Genomic DNA, 26,952 nt, shown 5'->3' with positions numbered 1-26,952 from the left:
GTTTTCTCTCCATCAGAACTGTTTAATTATTAGTTTTGCTTGGTGAAGACATAAATGATACCTTGAGTCATGCATCTTGTGCAATTACTTTTCTAAGCAATCTGACTAACACATTTTCACATGGCAAAATATAAAACGGGTCCCAGTAGAGTTTAAGCATTAAGCATGGACAACAGAATATAATAAGACTATTAGTGATCAAAAGTGAGTTGTTTATTAGTCTGAACCAGTCTGACCCTCTGAAACTTTATTCACTCTTGTCGCTGTTGTACAGTGGTACTTCTGTTACCAAAATGAGTGATTTATAGATTATTTAATCCCATTATTTTATTATATTTTTGTGTGTCGCATCAAACTACTTGTTTACTAAACAACTACTTGAGCAAATCAAATTTTAATTGGATTTTTACATATGGACATGCTTTGGATTTGGTTTCATGCATTTTTGTTTTTGGTTTGTTTTTGTTTTGGCTGTTCAGACATGTTTGGAATTTGATTTGATTTGGTTCATGCATTATATATATATATATATATATATATATATATTTATTTATTTTTGGCTGTTCAGGCATGTTTTGAATTTGATTTGTTTCATGCATTTTTTAAAAAAATGCATGATTTATTTATTCATTCTTTTTTGGCTGTTCAGACAGGTTTTGGATTTGGTTTCATGTATTTTTTTATGTTTATATTTTGGCTGTTCGGACACATTATGGATTTGTTGAATGTATTTTTGTTTTGTTTTGGCTATTAAGACGTTTTGAATTTGATTTGTTTCATGCATTATTTATTTATTTATTTATTTATTTATTTTTGGCTGTTCGGACATGTTTTGATTTTTTTCATGCATTATTATTTATTTATGATTTTTTTAATTTTGGGCTGTTCAGACAGATTTTGAATTTGATTTGTTTCATGCATTATTTATTTATTCATTCATTTTTGGCTGTTAAGATTTGGTTTCATGCATTTTTGAAAGTGAAAGTGATGTGACATACAGTAAAGTATGGTGACCCATACTCAGAATTCGTGCTCTGCATTTAACCCATCCAAAGTGCACACACACACACCGTGAACACACACCCGGAGCAGTGGGCAACCATTTATGCTGCGGTGCCCGGGGAACAGTTGAGGTGTCCTCAGCTTTGCTCAAGGACACCTCAGTCGTGGTATTGCTGGCCCGAGACTCGAACCCACAACCTTAGGGTTAGGAGTCAAACTCTCTAACCACTAGGCCACGACTTCCCCCTGTTTTGTTGTTTTGGCTAAAAACTAATTTTGTATTGGACTGACAGATGTTTTATACACACAACACCCCTACAATATGAAGCTAGTTTTCACATGTACTAGCACCACTCCCATTTTCTTCAGGATATGTAAAAATCCAGTTTAACGATTTTTTGGTTTATTAGTCACTGTGAGCTCTTTTGTATACCCATATACATGATTACCTGGTAAAATGGGACAGTTGGCTATTGCTATAACTGTACTTGTGATGTACCATAACCATAACTGAAAATTTTATAACCACCTTCAAAAAAAAAAAAAACACACACACACACACACACACACACACACACACACACACACACACAGGTGTATTAGAATCTGAACTGTAAATTTTAGACCCACCTGCACACACAGACAGATTTATAAGAACCTCAATAAATGACTTTCTGCAGTCAACAGCTATGGATCTTGTTGTATGGGTTTACTTTGGAAAAATCCTGTTTGAAAGTGAGCAATCTCATATATTCTTAAAGTAAAACATTGCCATTGACTGTTTTGTCAGACTCATGATTATTAATGAATCCACAGTACATGACTACATTTTGCTTACACTAAAACCTCTGTGACTGTACATGGTAACAATACACATTTTTACAAAGGGGGAGATTATCAATTTTAATTTTATTGTCTTTCTTATACAAAAAGCTGTTGTTTACATTGAGAAGACCTGGAATACGTAACACTTTTATACCATGGTCTGTCTGTTTAATGCACAGGTAGTTCCAGTCAGTTTAATCACCGTTCTGTATCAATGCACTCTGCTTTGCAGTTCTTTGCCTCCACATTGTGCATTAAAATCATTTAATGCCCACCTCATTTAATCTTTTAATGCACACCTAGCTGTGGATTATCTCATAATTACTATAATAGATGGTGCTTTTTGTCCTTTTTAGAGGTTGACAGTCCCTCATCACTGTATCCTTTCACTGTACGAAGAAGAGTTTCTCAATATGATCAACATGGCATTCATAGAGTTTTTAAACAACAAAGTAAATGATTTCAGAATTGAATTTCTAGATAGTCCTGCCCCAAACTCATCCTATTGGGATGCTCAGATTAATCTTCTGATAAGAACAGTTTCAGTATTTTAACATTCAAAAACTAAAACTTCTTTCACACTATCCACCCATGTTTAAATAAAGCATCCTAACAGTTATAAATCTGAGTTAAGAAATAAAAAGAGGTGGTTAAATGAAAAGTCATACAGTAGTTGATTTATTAGTGTGTTATGAATGTGGGTAGGAACTGGAACAGCTTGTCTTGCTTTTCAAGAACACACTTACCCTCCTCCGGGTCATCAGTGACCGATGTCCTGCTGGACTGACCGAGTCCCATCACTTCTGCAGAGGTGAAGATCTCCGGTTTAAAATAGAAACATCCCCTGTGTTTTGTCAATAAGGATATATTCCTCTGTCGAAGAGCGACCTGTGATGGGGACAGAGTGGATTGTGAGTGTAATGAAAGTCAAATATTGTCACACTTTAAATTATAGAGTTTGTGTTACATGCATTACATGTCAGGATTTTTTTTTATTTTTTTAATAAAACCAGTTACATTTACATTTTAAATTTAGTCATTTAGCAGACACTTTTATCCAAAGCGAATTACAAATGAGGACAATGGAAGCAATCAAAAAAAGTTAATTTAATTTGTTAACATTTTATGTTTTCAAAGTAGATCAAATCTGTCTTAAGCGATTGTAAATTTTGTCCAAATGTATTTATTGCGTATTTATTTACAGCGATATATATGCTGCTTGAAAGTTTGCGAACCCTTCAGAATTTTCTATGTTTACTACATAAATATGACCCAAAAGATCATATATATATATATATATATATATATATATATATATATATATATATATATATATATATATATATACATACTCAAAGCAAGCTGTCACATGGTTTATTTGTTGTTGTTGTTGTTGTTGTTGTTGTTAATACAGTTCATTCATTCATATCTGCTAGATAGAACATGAACTCTTTTGGGTTCAATAACTATCTTTTTCCTTTTTAAAGATATGCATCCGCAAGAAATTGCCAAAAATAAACCTACCCCGAGAATTATGTAGTCTCACTGTATTTTAACGTCCAATTATCTCTATTAACTAACTATTAAGCAACTTTTGCCTCAATAAACTCCTAAGCTGCTGTTTAATAATAGTTAGTAAGGTAGTTGTTGAGTTTAGGTGTGGGATCTAAAATACGCTCATGCACAATAAAGCATTAATATGTGCTTAGTTAGTACTAATAAACAGTCAATATGCATGCAAGTAAATCCTGAGAATTTGTTCTTAAAATAAAGTGACCAAATATTCATTGCATAAAAGTATGACAGCTTGCCCCTATTAAAATACTTTAAAATTGTACTAACTAGGACAGTGTGCAAGTCATTATATACATGTTGTTCACTGGTAATTACTCTGCACAGAGAGTCATGTGAAGTCCACAGACAGCAGAGAGAGCTCGGAATACGTGAGTGGAATAGACCTGTAGCTGAACTCCGTGCATCGTAAAATCATCAGAAATCACACACTTACCGCTTTATAAGGCAGGAGGATTGAACGATCGACTGGACGAATAACAGCAGCGCTCAGTAAGACCGGAGATCATGGAGACCGCAGTGGAAAGGTGAGACTATCCCGCACAACTTCTCCAGTCACCGCAATGCTGTGAGAAGATCCTTGCAGAGCCGGAGTCAATGACAGACTGATGCAGAACACGCGCACATGCTGCTTCAGCTCCCGCACACACACACACACACACACACACACACACACACACACACCCGAGAGCCGAGGACACGCGTCCGATCCCGGATCAGTGCGTGATGAGAGAGAGCTGCGTCCTCAACTGTTGAATAAAAGCAGCATTATGCGTCTGTGTACAGATCTGATGTGCACCGCATGTGATGATGTGATGATGATGATGGTGAAAGTGTCCCACTGGTGGGAGGTTCGTTTATTCATGCATAACGTGCTTCAATTACTGTATGGATCTACGCAATATCAGTCTCCCCAGAGCCTTTTATTAATTTAGTCAAGAATTCTTTAAGCAGTGACATCATTTATCGTCATTTCTTACAAACCACTTTAATATATATATATATATAGCCTAAAGCTTTTGTCAATATGGTGTAACCATGCAGAACATTTAATTTGCTACATTAAAAGCATATATATATATATATATATATATATATATATATATATATATATATATATATATATATATATATATATATATATATCATATATGTTATTAGGTCATATATATTATATTTTATGGCAAGTTCAAGTCTCTTAAAATTATCAGATTATTTGACCTTTTATGGCAAGTTCAATTTCACTCTTCAATTGGAATATTTCACTACTGTCCATGATTCAAACATTCATGATCTTTTCTATTCTATGTATTTTTTATTATTATTTATTTATTTTATTTTTTTAAGTAGGGTTGAGGACATATTTAAAATTAAGTTTCGTTAATTCAAAACTTTATGCAGAGACTATCTATCTATCTATCTATCTATCTATCTATCTATCTATCTATCTATCTATCTATCTATCTGTCTATCTGTCTATCTATCTATCTATCTATCTATCTATCTATCTATCAATGCTGAAAAGAATTGAGCATAAACACTTTTTACTCAGAAAGTAAATTTCACAATCACAAATAAACGACAAATAACACATTATGTGTTTACAACTTCCAAATAACTCTTTTACAGTAGGCTACACACACATGCACACACACACAACAGACAGTAGAGAGAGAGAGAGAGAGAGAGAGAGAGAGAGAGAGAGAGAGAGAGAGAGAGATAGACATAGACAGACAGATGGAGAGATAGACGGATAGACAGACAGACAGATGGAGAGACGGATGGATGGATAAATAGATAACAGTCAATAAATAGGCAATAGTCAACCCAAAGTGTGCTTTAGCATGAAAAATTATAATTACACAGTGATTGTGGAATAGAATAGAATAGAATAGAATAGAATAGAATAGAATAGAATAGAATAGAATAGATGCAGATCAAATGTAAGTCAATGACAAGGTCATGTGAATTTTCACAGATATTTGCTGATCAAGCTTTTCTCTTCTTTAGACATATGAGGCAGTAATGAATTTGCTCTGGTCATCAGTCTCGGAAGTGAAATCCTGTTTAGGCAGTCAGAGCAATAGGATCTCTCAAAATCCAGCCAAATCACCATTACACTCTTGGCACAGCACAGTACTTCACAAGATTGGATGCCTCGTGCACACACAGCTCTTTTACAGCTCAACTGGCATCTATAAAATACACCAGTCACCTTTCCCTGATCATGTATGTAACACGTTTCATCTCGTGCTTCCTTTGACTGACTTAAACTGAGCTTGTGTCTTTGTTAAATGACAGAAGAGTGGTTTATTCAGGAGGTTATAGCGCGTTATTGAAGGTCACGCCACTGAATGACGAGCAGTGCGCTGCTGCAGACGTTATGCTGCCATCTAGAGGCACACAACTCAACTTCATTCACATTTTATTCAGTCGCATACTTATTTACACATGAACTGTACTCATTCACAATTAAAATATGTTTCCCTGGAGAATTAAAGTCTGAATGATTAGATTTGGCATTTCGATAATATTTAGATGGTTTAGATCTCTTATTCATTCATTGTGTGTGATCAGTGAAATGCACCACAGGTACGTGACATTTTTACAGTTCAATTGTTTTCTTTATAAGCCTTTCAGCTCTCCTCATACATGCACAATCCCTCTATAGCTCTCTGAATGTGGTGCTGCAGACAACTTTGTTTTTAGGAAAAACTTTTGTTGCAAAACCCTTTGAAACATGCTTTAATCTACTGAATGTGCACTTGTAGTGTACCTCAAATCTTAAAAGAATATTTACAACAACAACAACAACAAAAAAAGAAATAAAGGCCACTTAAGTGCACTTAAAGAGACTACACTTTCATGACTGTTTCTCAACACACTTAAGTACACTTTTAGAAGTGCACTTTGTAATTCTGTCAAATTAGAAGTTTTATTTTAAAGTACATTTTAAATCATTATATTTTGACATGTTTTAATGAATTGCACATGCAAAGTACTTGATTATATTTTGAGCTAAAGTGTTATTTGATATTAGATTTAAATTGAACATATTTTAATGTACTAAATTGTAACTTCATCACTGTAAAGAAATGTTTCGACTTAAAAAAGTAATTGTTCATGCTGCCTTAACATTTTATGGAAAGTCAACTCAAAAATCCACGTTGTTACATTTGTGAACATTTCACACTGACTATAAGCATTTTTGTTGTTGTTGTTGTTGTTGTTGTGAATGTATTTATTTATATTATGTCATGCACCACGTCTCAAATGATGTGCTTTTTTTGTGCAAAACATTTTCGTGGCATATTCTGACCAGGCTTGTCCGAGCGACCACAAGTAATGGTGTTTTAGCAGCATAACTGAAGAATCTGAAGGGAATTCCAACCTAACTGATTCATCTATCTTGTCATCTTCTGTAATGGACACAAGCTGTATGAATGTGCGGCGGTGAATAAATCTTCACAGACAGCAGACAGCATGCTAGCTTCCACACTGCTGCTGGCGCTTTGGGCTCAGCCGTACCCCATCCCTCAACCTGTTACACCAAAGTGCTGAACATGGGTAAAGAGATCACCCAAAGAGCGGCTGAAATCAAGACAGACCACGACACTGTAAGTCTAACACACTGAACTGAGGTGAGTACAACAATGTGACGACAGAAGCCTTGATGTTTTATACAGTGCTTTGCTGTATGTTGCAGTACAGATGCACAGCTCACCTGCCCGACCTCTTCATCGATGTTCATGTGAGTACCAGTCAGTCATGCATTCAACATTTCATTTTTTTATTTTTCATTTTTTACATTTATTTTTAACATCAGATTTTACCTTTAAGAGCAAGTAAGTGAAATATGTGAACAAAATGATGCATTTTTAATTTTTTTTTACATTTCATGGTATTGTTTTTATGACAGTTAAGAGATCATTCCTCTCACCTCCAGTATTTGTCTGCTGATAAAGTTTGTCTTGTATTGTCATGCATATGTCTTTGTGATGACAGAACGCTTGTGTGATGTCCACTATGATCTCGTATCTGTCTCTGCTGGACGGTCTGAGAGAATAGACATGTGTGTACACCAGGAAAGTGCATAATCTAGGTGTTATGATCAGACAACTCTATATGATCATGTCGCAAAAATGTCACCGGGTAGGTCAAGAGTCTATTAGCATTTTTACATTTTTTTAATGTTATTTATTCATTTATTTATTTATTTTCAGTAGAACCAATTTTAAGCTTTTGCTTGTTTGTGTTTTAATTGGGTGCCTGTTTCTTTAAAGGGCTTTAATGAGGCCCACTACTCATCAGATGTTATTCATAATCAGTAGCTTTAAAGAACATAATTATATATATATTTTTTATGGTAATAAAACAGTATCCAAGTCTTAGAAATGTTTCAAAAATAAATAAGGGCTACTTTTAAAAACATAAAAATAAAAATGATTTCAGGAATTTAAAACATTATCATATAATGTTATCATAGAATATATGAATTTATGAAATACATTTTATTGCATTTTTGAGAAAAATAAATAAAATTAGAGTGACTCCAAGCTTTTGAACGGTATAGTGAAAAATATAAAAAAAAATTCTTATCTCACAAAAAATCAAAGAATCCTGAATTTTTTTTTAAAAATAGTATCAAAAAAAAAATGAATTAAAATATAAATAAAAATATAAAATATATTCAAAAACAAATCATTTAAAAAAAAAATTTTTAGCAGCAAAATCAGCTTTGAAATCACAGAAATAAATTACATTTTAAAATATATTCAAATACAAAGCAGTTATTTTAAAAAGTATAAATATTTCACAATATTACTGTATTTTTCTGAATTTCTGATCAAATAAATGCAGGTACTTGGTGAGCAGAAGAGAATTCTTTAAAACATTAAACATCTTACTGTTCAAAAACTTTTGACTGTTGGTGTGTGTGTGTGTGTGTGTGTGTGTGTGTATAATATATATAACAGAAATGTTCATAATATATATAAGTGTATAATATATAGAAGTGTATAATATATATAACAGAAGTGTACATTTTTGTGTACTATTGACGTGTTTTCCCTCCTCTAAAAAAAATAACAAATTGTACCACATATTACCACTAGGTGGGGGTTGTGTGCAACAGGTTTTTTTTTTTTTAATTTAACTCAGAGATTTGGTCTGTTCCTTTTTTTCTTTAATCTGTGCGTCTTGACTATATTATTAAATACCATCGTTAAATACAACTATTAAGATTAATTAAAATTCATTAAAATGGTTTGTGCAGCTCCTGTAGTTCTGATGCCGCATAAATAGGCTTTAAAACTACAAAACCCATAATCGCGTAGTTCCGTGCAGTGGGCGTGGCTTTGTGTCCCGGACTCACAGCAGCAGAGTGAACAGGTGAACACGAGAGCTTCAGTCGCCTGCTCGTGAATGGAGTGAAATCAGTCCGTCACAGATTGATGGGTTTTTTATTTTATTTTTTTAAATGATGAATGTATCTACTTCCGTGGAGGGTTGGACAGTTTTCAGCTCACTCGCTTTTCTTTTTTTCTGAAGTCAACTAATTCCTCGTCTGTTTTTTAAGCAGTTGAACCTGCTGTCTGTATTATTTCAAATGGCTTTTGCTAAATTCAGCAAGATCCTCCGTCTTCCTACAATTGACGTGAAGAAGAAAACCAAACAATATGAGCACGTTCATCGGGATGTAAACCCTAACGACATTTGGGAAATCATCGGGGAACTGGGGGATGGCGCTTTCGGCAAAGTTTATAAGGTGAGTTCGGACCCTAATAAACCTGTTGGACAGCGAAACGAAACTACACTTTATACCACGGGAAAGGATTTGTTCATGAATATTAATTAAGTCATGTTGACGTCGCAGTCTATATTATTTAGAATATTCAATATACATAAGCCAGGCTTCTACCTGATTCGCTGCCGCTTACCCTTCGCGGTCTTTCAGCCAATCAGTGAGGCCTGCTCGGTGAACGTCATTTGCGTAATTAATATTCATAAGCTAAGCCTTGCGCGTAGTAGGATTTTAAAAAGTTTGGTTAAGACAGTTATAATTCATGCCGAAAACATATAATAATTACAAATACAAAGAATTGTATTCTTTTTGACACTTATGTACACACTTGTCGCACTTTTCATTTTTTTTAAACGCACATGCACAAAACAAATGTTTAATCTTTTCTCTCTTAGAATTCTTAATTTACATTTATAAACACTGTGTTCATTTAAATTAAAAAACACAACTAAAACCTACGAGCCAGTCAAGAGATAACACTTGTGCACAGTTGACTGAACGGATGGCAGTGCAGCTCAGTAGTTCATGTAATAACATGCTGAGGATCTGCACTGAAGTGTCATGAAGTAATGCATCGCTCAGGGTGTTGCTACCTTTAAGGAAGCCATCTGCCATTACTAACTGTTTAAATAAACTAGCATTAATGTGGTTAATGACACTGAGCCACTGAGATATCCTGACAGGTCACATGTGTTCAGCCCGGGGCCCTAGGGGGCCACTCAGAGTCACTGTGTAGGAAGATACTGGAATGTGCTGCAGTTTCGGTAGGCGGAGAGGAACCCTGGTGTAGGAAACGCTGAATTTGTCTTTTGTCCCCAACACTGTGTCCTGAACTATGGGGCCCCGTGAGATCCAGGGCCACTGCGACCCTCAGAGAGCAGGCTGACTGGGGTTAAACACAACCTTAACAAGGACAGCTTTCACAGCGGAGTGATACTGCAACAGGGAAAATCCCATGAAAACATGCTCCGGTCAATTCTCCAAATCGCATAAATTAATCAAAGCTTATTTTTGAGACTATAAAGTTTGTACAAATATATTTTTAGCATGCATCTCGTGATTGTAATGCGTCAGCACATTTTGCTCATGACTTTGTTTGAAATCGTCTGAAATGAGCAACCCTCAGTTGTAATTTTCATTAGACTCTCATTAATTTTTATGCTCTAATACAAGATTCTTTTGCTTGTTTATATCTGCAGAGTTTAATTATTTTATCTCTAAATACATTTGCAATAATAGTTGTAAAATTTAAATAAAAACTTAATGCTGAAAGCGTGATTTAAGCAGTTTTCTTTCTTATTGACACACATTACAAAGCAAATGATCATTGATCTTTAATGTTACAGTACTCTTAAATTATCTATTTGAGCTGCTTTATGTATGTTTACAAACAGTGTACTTTACAGTAAAGAAAATGCATTTTTATTTTTAAGGAATGGAGCTTTAAAATAATATTAAATAATTCTAAAATGGCCTTTATTTTTCTTTAAGTAAGCTATTTATTTTTAATTATTTGTGTTGTCCAAATAACAAACTTTTCCTTGTGAGAGTTATAATGTATAAATTATAATGCTAAAATATGTGTAGAAATGTATTTGTAACAAATATACGATACAAATAAATGTATAGGATAAAATATAATGTAAAAATCAGTTTTGCGCACACTGAGTGGCACTAAAGGAAGTTTTGTTCTGGAAGCTGCAGACTCGTCTGCTAAAAGGAAATATGTCAGAGTTATGAATGAGTGATTGTGTAATGAGAACAGAACATGAGTCTAATATTGTGCAATGTGCTGTACTTTGGAAACTCAAGAACTTGTCACGACTGAAAACAACTCTGAGAACGACTCCGTATCTTGGCGCTGATCATCTGCTCCTGCTTTATAAGTGTAATAACACTCAGATTTCTCTGACTGCTTGGAGGGTAAAGATTAAAGTGCGGATCGGGTCATCACCTTTACTGTTGATCGCTTGCCCGGACGTGTCGATGCACGTGGCTCTGTGAAACTACATCCTGTGAACATGAACAGGGGGTTTCTTTCTACACACATTTGCAGTTTAGACAATGTTACTTCCTTATTACTCAAAGGACAATACATTTACAATTCTTTTGCTAATCTATATAACTAATAACCATGAAGTAATTATTTCAGATATAATTATTCATAACCATGCATTTTATCAAAATAGTGTTTAAAGATTAACATTTTAGTCCAAAACTATTGGTATTTCTGACCTCTTGCTCATAGTTTTTAGTAGAATATATGTGGCCCTGGAGCACAAAACCAGTCATAAGGGTCAATTCTTCAAGGTCAGTCTGAAAGCTGAATAAATAATCTCTCCATTGATGTGTGGTTTGTTAGGAGGACAATATTTGTCTGAGATACAACTATTTGAAAATCTGGAATCTGAGGGTGTAAAAAAATCTAAATATTGAGAAAATCATCTTTAAAGTTGTTCAAATGAAGTTCTTAGCAATGCATATTACTAATCAAAAATTAAGTTCTGATATATTTATGGTAGGAAATTTACTAAATATCTTCATGGAACATGATCTTTACTTAATATCCTAATGATTTTTGGCATAAAATAAAATTTTATAATTTTGACCCATACAGTGTATTTTTGGCTATTGCTACAAATATACCCCAGAGACTTAAGACTGCTTTTGTGCTCCAGGGTCACGTAGTATATGCTATATACAGTCTGCTATATGCTATATAGCTGCAAAAGAACTTGGAGCTCAAACCAAATCTGAAAATTCTGCATATTCTCGTTCTACACGTTTATGGAAGTGTGGTTTTTCATAAACAACAAGTTAATATCACATTTCAGACACAATATGGTCATGTATTTTGTTTTTACTTTTGCTCTTCCAAAAGAAGTGATTGCAAGACATCATTTGTGGTCTGTTTACTCTCTCTGTACTTCAGGTTTGAAAATGCATTCGTGATGTCTTTTAAAAATACACTAAAAATATTTAGGTGGAGAATTTGCAAAAATTTGAATTCCATGTGAAATCTGGCCACAGTTCGACTGAATTCAATTCAGATATCTCGATTTGATTCATCAAAAAATATGTTTAAGAAATTACTTTTTAAATTTTAAGCCTAAATTTAAGATTTATGCATTTGAATTGCATATCTGTTTAACATAAACACTAAATGAACTTAATGTGATGCATATTTGTAAGTCATACGGTATATAAACGAAACAGGTCAGATTTCTGCACTCAAAAACATTTATTCATAACTATTTGCATCGATTTGATTTTATTTAAACATCATATTCAAAATGCATTAGAATCTGTTCACTGTAAACCAGTTATTAAAATATGAACATGGCTAAAGTATGTCTAGCTGTGTGGAACAAGCAATATTCAATGAGTTTTAATAGTACAGTATGTGATAGATAATAAATATGTATTTAAAACACATTCAGTTTATTAGTGCTATAACAGAAATTGTACATATTTCTTCGCTGATTGATTTATGAATGACTGACTAATATGCATTGCATTACGTTTATTAGTTTGTTAAAATTGAGTAATATTCCAAATGGATGGAAATTATATATGCAATTCAATTCTTAAATTGTATGCATTTGAATCTTAAATCGCACCAAAATAATATCTGAATTGAATTCAGATGAATTTCGGACGCGTCATTTAATTTAGGAAAGAGTTCAAATGTTCGCAAATGTTTTCAGCCCATTTCAGCTCTATAATGTAAATGTGTTTATTTCTCCTGGAGCTGGATGCAGTTGAGTTGGATTCGTTCTCTGATGGTATTTTGAAGAGGACTCCTCCTGTCTTCTCCTGTTAGTTAATGCTGAGTAGTTCAGTGATGGTTAATTATTGAAGGAGAACATGTGGAGGCGCGTGGCAGCAGTGTGAACCGAACGCCCGTCAGGGTGAAGTTTGACGTGCGTGACGATGATCCTGAAGTGCTTGTGAAGTCTGAGATCACGAGAGCTCGGCTAATCACCAGCGTTCAGTGCTGCTGGCTTCAGAAAGATAAGAGCGTCTTCACTCTGGGTGGACATGAGCATATTCTACATATTAGATAAACTGCATCATCACCCACGCTATAAGGATCTGCTTAAGGCCTCGTTGTTTCTGTCCGTCATTATTTGTAGTTTCACCACTGAGTGAACTTGAAGACAGAGATAATCAGACACACGTGTATTTGTATTTGTCGTTTGGTCATTTGGTTTTACTGAATTGGCCCTATTCTTCAAAATAAACTGACAATGAGTCTTAGTTTTTGTTTAAAGGGAATATTGTTTGAGGCACAAGGTTCCTCAGCGTATTGTGTAAGAATTAAAGGTTAAAAACTTTAAACTGATCCAACAGTATTGTTTCAAATTATTATTATTATTTTAAATGCTCATTTGGGGCAGTTAGTTAAACTACACTGTAATTTTTTTTTTAGATTGTAAATAAAACAAAGATTAGCTTTCTACTTAAATATTTCATGTTGAATTCAATTACTTGCCATTTCTTTGTAATTATTTGTGAAATTTACTAGCACTGAGTGAAAATTGTTTCTTAGTGTAGTTTTTTTTTCCTCTAGATTTTGTTCAGTGTACAAAGCAAACAGAAAAAGCAAACAGGTTTTACATCTGTTTGATACTTTTGGCTCATGGCAAGTAGTTGTTAAACACATAACGTAATCTTGATGTGATTTCCTTACGAAATTTAATGAAAGTTATTCACCCACAAATTATGATTTACATAGAGAAATTTCTTGCAACATTCACATCATGTCATGTTCTCGTCACGTTTTTTTTTTCTTGTAGGAAACTACATTTTTTAAAAAGCTCTTCACCTAGTTTTATAATTAGGAGTTACATGATGACAACTAATTTAGCAGTGCAAAAACTGGCCCTCAAAAAAAGCTAGTTATATGTAGTAACCTAGACGTATTGATTTGCTTTGCCATTTTATTAGAGTCAGTGGGTGTTTTCCTTGTTCCAAATTTTGCAAAAGGAAGTAGAGATGAATTAATGTAGTAAACAATGTGTTTTGCTGTCGTCATTAACAAGGCTAATGCATAGTTTCCAAGAATAGCTCAGAGTAGAAACTTTTCATAAATGTGACCCTGGAGCACAAAACCAGTCATAAGGGTCAATTTTTCAAAATTAAGATTTATACATCATCTGAAAGCTGAATAAATAAGCTGTTAGGATAATTTGTTAGGAGGACAATATTTGGCTGAGATGCAACTATTTGAAAATCTGGAATCTGAGGGAGCAAAAAAATCCAAATATTGAGAAAATCATCTTTAAAGTTGTTCAAATGAAGCTCTTAGCAATGCATATTACTAATCAAAAATTAAGTTTTGATATATTTGCGGCAGGAAATTTACAAAATATCTTCATGGAACATGATCTTAATGTCCTAATGATTTTTAGCATAAAATAAAAATAATAATTTTGACCCATACAATGTATTTTTGGATATTGCTACAAATATACCCCAGTGACTTAAGACTGCTTTTGTGCAAATATGGTAATTCTGACACAATCTGATGACTAGTTGACTTTTGTAAGCCCTACCTGCTAATAAAACTGGCTTTTGGAATAATTAAATAGAAAAAACAAATCAAAACAATGAAAAGTAACATTTATCTGCTGAAAGAGAAGGCCTTCCTCAAGTCAAGTAGAGCTGGAGTGTTTTCCTGAAGGTGTGCTGTTTCCAGATGTAAACAGAGGTGCATCCTTTTTAGGGTCGTGTTGAAATGGGCTGAAAGTACACTACTGTGCTGTTATTTAAGGTTTGAGGTGGCCCTGCAGGATGTTTAGCTCAGGTGAACAGCTTTGACTTCTGCTCGATCGCCTTGAGCAGCTGCTGTAATCCTCTCAGTGGAGATGTAAGTGGATTTCAGGCTTTATTTATGGTTATGCTTCTTTAAGGCCATGAGTGTTTTTCAGTCGCACAGCGTTGATATCAGCTAGTAAAACACCAGTGATGTTCACATCTTCAATCTCATTTTCAAAAAATAATATTTGTGTTTTTGTGCTGGTACTTTGACTGGTTTAGGCCTGCCATATATACAGTAAATAAATATATGATTTAAACCTGCTGACAAATTCTTGTCTTAATGAGTGATTCATGGAATCATTCATTCAAATGATTCGCTCAAAATGCCTGATTCTTTTAGAAATGAAGCAAATGGCTCAAATGATTCGCTCAAAAGCAGATTCATTCAATGCAGTGTTGCTCTGAGACACACAAATGTTCTGCTCCGGCTTTGTTTGGAACTATTTTCACTGGCCAGAAAAAAAGACAATATTGTGTCTAAAATGTAACTTGCTCAACATTAACTTTTTGTTTGTTGAACTGTTGTATAAAATCAATACAGCATTTGCGATCACGCTCACGTGCTGATATTCAGGAAAACGGCACTCTTGCTTGTGTGATATTATTAAACTATATCATATCTTATAAATATATATTAAAAAAAACAAAAACCCATACAGGGATATTTTTTGCTTTCATAACTTGCATAAAAGGGACATTCAAACTTCATTCTAATAGGTTTCATCATGCAGTCAATGCCTATAGACCTTTTTTTTTTTTTGGTTTGTTTTTTGAGTGACACTCTAATGTCAGCTCACACATGGTTAAAACAATAATTACGGTATTACCGTAGACAGTAAATATCGCACACCCCTACACAGAGATGTTACTCTATGAGAAGCATCTGTGCAGAGGTCTTCTGAGATGGTTCTGAGGGTGTGGAGTTTCTTTTCCCATTATTTTATTGAACAGAGGTTAAGACAGATGTAAGTTAGTTGTGTTTACTAGGTCAAGCATCACTTTAGCGTGTAACACATCTGCACCATTTGCACAGTTTGACTCCTCTGCATGACCCTAGCAACCACCAGAAACACCAAAGCAAGCACATAGCAATGCCATGGCAACCACTGACAATATCAACCATTGCAACCTGTTCTACTTTCATTCTCTCCTGTATTATATTTGATCACAGTTAAACATATGCAAGTCTAACTGTCTGTTAATTATGTGTGCGTTAAGTTGAGTTTTTATGAAGAAAGCGGAAGTCTTGTTTTTGAGTGGTTTGTCAACACAGTTTCCTCTAAAAACATACCCAGCTAACCACAGTGACTGACTCCACCTCGATTAATGCTGCATACTAACATGTTTCCCACCGTGCTGTCACATCTCACATGTGAAGACTACCTCCGTTTAACTATATACAGTATGTTAATTTAGTTAACATTTACATTGGAAATGCATAAAAAGTACACAATAAATGGGGTGCTTGGGCTGACAAAATCAGATAGATCAGAGTAATAAAAATGGTATTATATATGGAAAAAAAATAACAAAACTGCTTTGCTGCTCATCAGTATTTGGAAAATTGAATCAAAAGGTATTTGGTGTGACCACAATGTACACACAGAGAGAAAAAAAAGAAATTATATTATTATATATATATATAGAGCACTTGCAAACCCTCATGACCCTCAAGGTCAATCAGTTTAAAAATATTTGATTACATTTTTATGTCAAAGCATGGTTAGTTCACATTTTAAAATGTTGTGGTATGAGTCCTCAAAAAATTAATACCTATGAAATAATATTTGTAAAAAAAACTTATAATTTTTTTTTTTTACTTTTGAAAATGATTAATACAATTATGAGATGTGTGCACCCACACTCACATTTATTAAATAAAGTAAGAAAAAAAAAATATGTGATTACTTTTTACTTGATGGTTACATCGCATTTTAAGAGTGATTAAAATTAAAAACATTAAACTAAAATAAAATCGAAGAACAGATAAAATACATTTACTGTAAAACATGGGATCTTAGAAAAGCACATTTATAAAAACTTGACAAATGATTTTAATGTAGATTATTATTATTATTAGCTTTATCTTTGACATTCTTATTTACATTGAAAAAAAATCTAATATATAAAATGTCTCCCCCATCCTTCCCCTTTAAACACCCATCAAACCTTTATCAATGGTAGCATAAAGTCACTGTCACCTCATCTTGCGTATGCAGTAAAACAGCAGTAATGCACATTATCTGAGGTCTAATGGAGAACTAAAGCTGCCTGGTGAATTAACTGCACCCAAGGGACGAGCATGGAGCAGGAAAATCAGCAAGATGTAATCATGTGAATCACCCTGACTTTGTTTTGATGCCACACTGGTTTTTTTTTTCAGGCCCAGAATAAAGAAACCGGTGAGCTAGCTGCAGCCAAAGTCATCGAAACCAAAAGTGAAGAGGAGCTGGAGGACTACATGGTGGAGATTGACATCTTAGCATCCTGCAACCATCAGTACATCGTCAAACTGCTCGACGCCTTCTTTTACGACAACAATCTGTCGGTAAGATGGTTAAACGGAGCAAATTGAGCTTTCTTGAACCCTACAAGGTGTGTTGTGTGACAAAGTTTGTGAATTGCTCAGCGGGTTTAAATTAATCATCTTTGGAGACGTCATCCACACACCCTCATCGGGTCATTCTGTTCCAACTCAACCAGAGGTCCTCACTAAAAATATTGACTTATATTGAATATTGAAAGAAACACATAAATGATGAAGAAAGGCAAAACATTAAATGTCATGTATGTATATTTACTGATTAATGCACTGTTTTTTAGAGGAGGGTCAAAATGACAATTCGGAGCCAAATTACAGGGGGGTAAAAATGACTTTAGATAGATGACAGCATCATGATGTTATTTGTACACAGAGATTGGTAGGTCTATTAGTAAAGTCTAAAATGATATTAAGATATCTTTAATACTTCTTGAGTTATAGCCATGCAAACGTTGAAAAAAAAACTCAAAACGTGCTTTTTTCTTATTCTTGGACTGTGACCATTTGCATATAATGCAACAAATATTGCTAAAGTCAATGGATTTCACTAATAGACCTACCAATCTCTGTGTTCAAATAATAAACTGATGCTGCCATCTATCCAAAGACATTTTTACCCCCCTGTAATTTGGCTCCAAATCGCAAGTGAAAATTGGCTTTTTGATGCCCCTCTACGAAACAGTGTTTGCAGGTTTGATAGCTTAATACTCGCTTTCCAACTAAGAACACATAAACTTTCTGCTAGTATAAAATATTAAGCTTTAAATTAACCATATTGTGCATGCATAGTGTTGATCGTGTCACTGAAGTCCATGCATATTCACGTTTTTCATGATGATTTTCCACCTTCTAAATCAGGGACTCTATTCCACTGCTGTGTGAATTTTGTTACGATATCAATAAGATGTCAATGATTTGCTAAGCGCAATACTTCACATTGTTGTTCATCAGGGTGGGACAAGTAGCTGAACACAATATAGAAGTTGATAAGTGAATGTGGATGTTTGTAGTGGACTATTGTAGCTCCATAGACGATGTGCTGTCAAGGTAACTGCCCGTAAAAGTGAGTTTTCACGAGGAGCCGGTTGAAGCATTGCTGGAATTCCTCAGTGTGAAGGTAAATTTGCTCCTCTGAAAGAGTCCTGATCTCCGAGTGTTTGACTAAGACTTCCTTTTCAACAAACATTAATGTTTGAAGTCATGTGACCATGGTATAGTTCATTTATAGCCTACAGTAAGCTTCTGCCGAATGTATTTAGGCTTCAGAATTCATAAAAGCTGTGTTATTTGTGAAGATTATCATGATGTGACAAAATGTGTTAAGAATCATTTTTCTGCGCAAGAATCATTTGTTGGTCACAGAGATCTTTTTTCTGCAGTAATCCAAAAGCCAATGGAAAATCCTATTAGGTTTTTGTTGAGGAAACCAGGGTGATGTGAACTTCCAGGTTGGCCAGGGCTCTATTGCTTTAGGCGTTGCTTTTAAGCTGCAAATGTTTGATAGATTAGTAATAGAGCTATAGTAGAACAGTTTTGTAATTATCATTGACACATGTTACATTTCTCTTACTAAAGCAAGCAATGTGTTTGGTGATCATCAGTAGACGTTCGTAATAGCTGTCTGAGCAATCCTTCACTGTTATAGACAAACATATCTGGGTGTGGACGAGGCGTCTGGTCGTAAAATCTCTCAGATGGGAATGTTTGTGGGGTTTTTGTGGAAGGAAACGGCTGCACACTTGTTGTCAAACAACGAGCACTTGTTCTCTTTAACTCGAGTGTGTCGAGATGACTGATACAGATGCTGAACTGAAAGCATCCTCAACCACAGACCTCAAAATTTTGATCGTTTACATTTAGACACTAGCAATGCACAACTGATTGTTTGATTACTATTTCATCACACACTGGCATGCACATGTGTGAGAAGAATGGGGGATTTCTGAAGTGGTTACATTTTCATTTGAATGCCAAAAAACAAATTCCCACTGTTAACTTACCTTTGGGAATGCATTACAAAATAGACAAAACAATAATATTAAACATTGTTTAACCATTTAACCTTTTTATGTATGTGTGTATATATATATATGTGTGTGTATATATGTATATATATGTGTGTTCTGTTATTTATATATATATATATATATATATGTGTGTGTGTGTGTGTGTGTGTGTGTGTGTGTGTGTGTGTGTGTGTGTGTGTGTGTATATGTATATATATATATATATATATATATATATATATATATATATATATATATATATATATATATATATACACACAATAATAATAATAATAATATATTTTAGCAGCATTGGTGTCACCAAACAGAATTGCAATTTTAATGTGCATAGAATAAGCTGTCTGTGCATATTAAACTGGAATATATACATATTCCAAAACATGGTAATCACTAATACACAAAAATGATCAGCTTTAACTTATGCACAAAAACACACAAACACACACACACACACAAATCAGTTTAATCACTGTTCTATATAAATTTGCAGCTTTAACTGATGCACACAAATACACACACACACACACACACACACACACACACACACACACACACACACACACACACACACACACACACACACACACACACACACACACACACACACACACACAGAGAAACATCCAGGGGCACATAAACTTGTTGTCATGCTGCCCCACGACTTTTATTAATAAAATAACTTTGATACTGAATCTCTACATAATAGACTAGCAATGAAGGGGTAAAGCAATAACTAAACTCAACTTGCCTCCACATCATGCATTAAAATTGTTTAATGCACATCTAGCTGTGGATTGTCCCTTATATATATACAGTGGGTACGGAAAGAATACTTAGGAGCATGTGATATTTCAGTTTTTCTTTTTTAATAAATGTGCAAAAATGTCAACAATTCTGTGTTTTTCTGTCAATATAGGGTGCTGTGTGTACATTAATGAGGAAAAAAATGAACTTAAATGATTTTAGCAAATAGCTGCAATATAACAAAGAGTGAAAAATTTAAGGGGGTCTGAATACTTTCCATACACACTGTATGTATATAGCATCAGGTAGCCTACAGGTATATATTATTTACTGATTTGTTGTTGACTGAAGTCTGTAGCGGTCAGCAGCCGTGTAAACATGCAACAGGTGTGTGAACATCATGCGTCAGGGCTCAAACGTGCCATATCACCGTGTGTCATGGGATTTTCTGAACTCTTGTAAACTGTCGCTTCTAAGAGCCAATTAAACAGCCGGATAAAGGATGTGAGCTCAAGACAGCTGTCTCTATCTGTGCACTCAACAGCAACATAATCTACTCTTATCCTTCGTTATCGCCATCACAGACTCACTCTGCTTCAGTCCAGTGTGCCTTGACATTATCAGAAATGAATGTTGTGTCTAGAATCTCAGCAGAGGTCAACAGTAGGATTATTTTTTTCTGACCAGTGCTATGTGAAGACATTAAGTTCTGTGAAGAACATTAAATGGATATAATCTGAACTTCAGTCAATGTTACTCAAGGTTTCTTTCACCAAAAACATTCGCAATTTCATAACAATTTCTGAATTATTTTCCTTAAATAGGCTACTTTGACTTATATACAATACAGAATAGTTTCAAAGCAACTGCACAGAAATAAAGCATTGCAAAATTTGTCAATCATGAAATTATTTCTAAGCAGCTCTACAGATGACGGGTGTCATTATTCAGCTCAATTTAGTTCAATGTTGATTCAGTTCAGTTCAAAAACTTTCAGTGTTGCATAGAATGATGATAAACACATGAATAACACATGAATTATTATATACAACATGCTGATTCACATATTAATAAAATAGTAGACAGGTGGCTGTAAAGTTTCCATTCCATGTCGACATGCTACATCCAAATCTTTTATTTTAAAGCGTCAAGGAAAATCCATGTTCGTGATCATGGCTCATCTCTCTAAAGACACTTGGATAAAATGCTTTTAGCTGACTGTTGCATCTGAATGTAAGTGTGGAGCTCTGTGCCAGCGAGGTGAAAGTGATAATCATCATAATTAATTATTCAACAGGTTGAATAGGGTTTGGAGCACATGTGCAGAATCAGTTGAGTTTTTCGGTCATTATTGACTCCGGCAGCTGATAGAAGTATTGTAGAATTGTCGTTTCTGTTTGTTTAACCTCTTGTTGCATTTGTCTGAGATATGCGTGTAGGCGCTTGAGGAATCTCACCTGTGTATGTGTGAGTTTGCTCAGACTCTCACAATCTGTCTTTGTTTTTGTGGTCGGACTGGTTGTTCTGCCTTCCTGAACCCGTGGGCATCAATGTATGTCATCTGGAATATTCCAGGCATTTTTTTAGAAAGAAAGCAACTGATGTAGATGTAGATGCTAAACTCACAGTGACTGGTTTCTCCAGTCTGTATTACGTCAACAGGTGTTCCGGAAATTAAAGATCTTTCTTTATAATATAGGGATGTAACAATTTACTCAAGTCACGATTAGAAATGAGATTTAAGACAAATTATAAATTAAATGTGTCCTTTTATTATTGCTTTTACAAAATACTGCACGTTTCTTTGTGAAATTGAAATATAATACTAAACTAATATACTAATACTAATTGTCCTTATTTGTAAGTCACTTTGGTTAAAAGCATCCGCTTTACTTATCTTTCTTTTTACATAACCTATTAGTATATTTGTATAGTTGTACTTTATATTTTATTATCTGTATTTAATGTTCTACTGTTAGTGTTATCTGTATGCACCAAGGGTCTGAGAGCAACACAATATCAATTCTCTGTATGTATGTACTGTACATGTGGAAGAATTGACAATAAAGCAGACTTGACTAAATAACATTTAAATAGAATGTAAATGTAAATAACACAACTAAATTGAAATTTTAAAACAAGCCCCAAATCAAACAAATAAGTAACACAAATAAAATAAATCTGTTCATATAAACAAAATAAGGCTTTGTCTGTGCGATTTCCATATTTGAAATGAGAGGAATTGAAGCAAAAACAGAATGATTTGACTTCTGTTTTGTGAAACTATACATAAAAAATATCTGCATGAAACAGAAACAGCAGACGAGCTGAACGAGATGGAGATTCACTCTCTGCCAGCAGGTGGCGCTTAAAGTATTTCCTTGGTTTCCATTGTAAACAAAGCAGCGTTGCACTTAGGAGCTTTAATATGCGTTATACAGAGGCAAGATGAAAAGAAAAAATGCCATCTAAACTTTTCTAAAGACAGTAAGTTCCCCTCAGACATACATTCATATAAACTCTTATCCCTAATTGAATCGTGATTAGTTTAGCATCTCAACCGATGTGAATCGTCACATATTTGTACTGATTTTCAACCGTCGTGGTTAATCGTTACATCCCTAAAATATATCTTTAAAACGGACCTGTCTGAACATTTGACTCAAAAATGCATTTCACTATGGATTTCATTCAAGCAATGCCTTGAATACACCTATTCTATGAATGAATTTCTGAATTTAAATTGATTTTTAAATATTAAAGTAAAAAAAAAACATTATACCCCATGTGGCACAAAAAATACATTTTCAGATATATTTTGTAATGTATTTACAAAATAGACAAAAACAAAGACAATTGCAAGTTTTCCCCCCAATACCAACATGAATACACATTACTTTTCTTCCTTTTTTCATTGTTATTTGCCATTGAACCACAAATCAGTAATGAATACGCTGAAAGTGAGTCTTTTTTATAGTTCACAGTAGATGTGGCTGCTGTTTACTGTAATTTCATTCATCTGTCCATCCATTATCCTAACCCAGCATCTCATGCCATAGGGAAACAGCCTGGACATGCAACAATTATATAATAGATAGATCATGAGACAGGCAAACTTGTTTGGTGACGTCAGCCTCATCATCATCTGCTGTTGTTTAGGGCGAGCACAGATTCATGTCTCTAAGGCAAGCTTTACTGTTATTACACATTCTTGAAACCGTGAGCCAGGTCCCAGTCCATATCTAGAGACCAGTATATCCTGGAGACTTTTATTCATAACATAAATTTGAATCTGCATGTATTTAAGGCCAGCCAGAGTATGTGCCTCCATGTGTAAAGCTTATTGATGAATCGTGACTTGTTTGTGAAAACTTATCCAGATTTTTTGCCTACAAATACTTAGTGAATAAAACCCAATGCCACTTTATCTAGAGACCAGATGCCAATTAATAACCACATAGCAACCAATCAGAACACCCTAACTAACCCACCTAGCAATGCACTGTAAATATTAATTTAATATATATTATTTTGATGTCCCTCATGTGTTTGTTTTCATGTCTGTCTGATTGTGTAAATATAAGCTGAGCGATTCAGGAGTGAAGTTGCTTCCATTACTGAAAACATTAGTTTTATTGGATTGTGCATTGGTTTGTTGGATTGATGCCATGTCTCTTTGCTTTGGTATGCATTTTTGTGTATCTTGGAGGCAGTCGTGAAACCTTGTGTCACTTAGTTATTGCCTCCATCACTAAATATACAGACACTTGTGTTTACCAGTCCACAGGGGTTGAGACATAAGGGTAGTGGGCTTTGTTTTGACGGGACAGTATTTCCATGAACAAATCGTTTCGAATACTTTTGCAGTTTTGGCTCAGTGTCTTTAAGACATTGCAAACACTGCTGCTAAGTACATTCCTAAAGGAGTAGTTCAGCCAAAAATGAAAATTCTGTAATTATTCATCATGTCATTCCAAACCCGTATGAATTTGAAGAATGACAGTGACAAATTAGGCCTGTTCCTCATACAGTCTTATCATATGACTCCAGTGGAGTTTAAATATGTAGCACAAAAGTCACAGTTTTGATGCGTTTATTGTGCTGCCTTGTATTTTTTTTTTTCATTTATTAATTTCATGTAGTACTTGTTAGGGGTGACATGTGATTACACAATGACTAAGTGCATTTTTGGGTGAACTCCTTTTAACATGTTAAAACAATGACCATGAAGTTGCAGCATGAAGACTCAACTTAAAGTAGGCATGATATATGTGACAGATTCCTTAAGTTTTACTCTTCTGAAGGCTCTCTCTCAGTTCCATGGGAAATTCCTGTTATTTTCTTATGTATTTTTATAGAAATTTTGATGGGACTTTCTGGAACTGTGTGCAAAACTTGTAAATTCATGTCAGTGACAGCCAGATTACAGTGAAGATCTTGGTCCGTTAATGTTTTGGCAGGCGATGCGAGGTGTAGGTTTTCTTTGCTCATGTTAAACTGGGAGGCACTTACCCCATTAATCTGGAGAGAGCATTGAGAAAATGCTATGAAATTGTCTAATGACTCAGCTTTGACTGCAAAAACAAAATCATTTAAAATGGTTATCATTAACAAGACATGAGTATTTTTATATGTTGTGAACTTAAGTCAAGATTGATAAACAGCTTTGATACACACATAGAGATATCATTTATTTTTACCATTTAAATGTGATGATGTTGTGAGTCATGTCATAGCATTTCTGTTTTTATGATATAAGAGTTTATGATGCTGAAGTATTACTGCATATATTTTGCTCGAGGCATGTTCATATTATTTATTTCAGATTAGAGATGGTTTGGGGTTAAACCAGTCGAAAACAGTTAAAACTGGCAAAAATATTTTCATCCTTATGAATGCAGTTTTATTTTCTTTAGACGTGAATTTTGCACATCAATTGTGCATGTTTTGATTTCATTGTAAAGTTAAAAACGTAATTAATAAAATAATAAATAAAGAAATAAAATAAATCCCCGTTTAAAAAAAAAAAAAAAATTATTCAATTTATTTGGTATTCAATTTGATATTTGATCAATATCATTAACTTTTTTTTTAATTGAATTTTGTCTTGTTTTTATGTGGTAAGTGTTTGTTTTTAATCTTTATCACACAATCTGTAAATGTGTTCAAAAAGAGGAACAAAAACTGAATACATGCACAGACTCAGCCATTGACACTGATTAACTCAAGTTCCATAGAAATAGCAGTGATTTGAGAACAATTATTTTTCTAGTCAAACTGTAGAACATGTCGTAACCAGGCTATGATAAAAACTGTCTCTTATTTTTAAGTTATTGAAGCCCTGCCCACAGTGGAAACTCATTGGTCCAAACTTTTTCGCTGCATAACTATTTAAACATCGGATACGTTCTGATCTGATGTGATTGTCGCATGCAGAATTTTCTCTTCATGTGAGCACAGACACATTTTGGTCACTTGAAGCCTGTTGTCTCGTGTCTGGTTAAGATGCAGTGTAAATGGCTTAAATAATATTTATGCCAACCATATTTCACCCAAATTATCGTCATCTCAAGGCAATTTTTGCTTATCCAACCTGTCATCCTACCAGACTGATTTAATAATCATGAGGTGGAAAATCAGCAGGTGATTTTTAGTTTGTGTAAACTATTTGCTGTTCAAAAGTTTGGGATCAGTAAGACTTTTGATGTTTTTCAAAGAAGTCTCTTCTGCTTATTAAGGCTGCATTTATTTGATAAAAAATACAGTTTAAAAAACCCCTCAGTAATATTGTGAAATATTATGACAATTAAAAATAACAGTTTTCTAAGCAGTTGTGCTGCTTAATATTTTTTTCTGGAACCTGTGATACTTTTTCCAGGATTCTTTGATGAATAAAAGGTAAAAAATATTTTTTTTAAATTCAAAATAGAAATCTTTTAAAACAATATTCACTACTGTTCAAACGTTTGGTGTCAGTAAGTTTTTTTTTTTTTCTTTCTTTTTTTGAAATAAATTAATCATTTTATTCAGTAAGGATGTGTTAAATTGATAAAATGAGAAGTAAAGACAACACATAAGCATATTAGAATGATTTCTGAAGGATCATGTGTCACTTATATAATATTTTAAACTGTATTAAAATTGTAATACTATTTCACAATATTACTGTCTTTTTTTCTGTATTTTAATTCAAATAAATGCAGCCTTGATGAGCAAAAGAGACTTCTTAAAAAAATTAAAATAAATAAACATCTTACTAATCCCAAACCTTTGAAAGGGAGAATAAAAGTATAAAAGTCTTGAAGCTCATTCCTCAAATTCTTAAATAACTGGATCAGTCTGACATTGTTCTCTGTTCTGTTCCCATACACTGCACCACCTTTTCCTGTTTACATCAAATGACTCTTTTCTTTCAACTCCACTGAGTTCTTCTGTGTCTGAATGAGCCAGAAATCTCTCTCCTGAACTAAAGCATCTCATGTTGTCCCTCATTTCCCCCCACAGATAATGATCGAGTTTTGCCCCGGAGGTGCTGTCGATGCCACTATGTTAGGTAAGACCTGTATCTCCTATTGCTTTCTTATCATGTTTATAAAAGCCCCCCAGGTTCCCTT

General features: G+C 34.1%; 2 protein-coding genes and 1 pseudogene across 2 annotated transcripts in view; 2 read left to right on the top strand and 1 right to left on the bottom strand.

Moving 5' to 3' along the window:
* The window catches only part of LOC109083861 (serine/threonine-protein kinase 32B-like), a 50,902-nt gene extending 46,657 nt beyond the window's left edge, over positions 1–4,245 (bottom strand). The window contains exons 1-2 of the mRNA XM_042711228.1: positions 3,836–4,245; positions 2,574–2,715 (exon numbers count right to left, since the gene is read on the bottom strand). Coding sequence (XP_042567162.1) covers positions 2,574–2,625 — 52 coding nt within the window. The 5' untranslated portion in view covers positions 2,626–2,715; positions 3,836–4,245. The remainder of the gene's footprint in view (positions 1–2,573; positions 2,716–3,835) is intronic.
* Positions 4,246–6,709: 2,464 nt separating this feature from the next.
* LOC122134769 lies at positions 6,710–7,730 on the top strand (annotated as a pseudogene).
* Positions 7,731–8,753: 1,023 nt separating this feature from the next.
* Positions 8,754–26,952, top strand: part of LOC109108064 (serine/threonine-protein kinase 10-like) — a 47,395-nt gene continuing 29,196 nt past the window's right edge. Inside the window, exons 1-3 of the mRNA XM_042711514.1 lie at positions 8,754–9,166; positions 17,409–17,573; positions 26,843–26,891. Coding sequence (XP_042567448.1) covers positions 9,008–9,166; positions 17,409–17,573; positions 26,843–26,891 — 373 coding nt within the window. The 5' untranslated portion in view covers positions 8,754–9,007. The remainder of the gene's footprint in view (positions 9,167–17,408; positions 17,574–26,842; positions 26,892–26,952) is intronic.

This window comes from Cyprinus carpio, chromosome A21, assembly GCF_018340385.1.
Source record: "Cyprinus carpio isolate SPL01 chromosome A21, ASM1834038v1, whole genome shotgun sequence".
NCBI lineage: Eukaryota > Metazoa > Chordata > Actinopteri > Cypriniformes > Cyprinidae > Cyprinus > Cyprinus carpio.
This window is presented reverse-complemented; position numbering and strand designations above follow the sequence as displayed.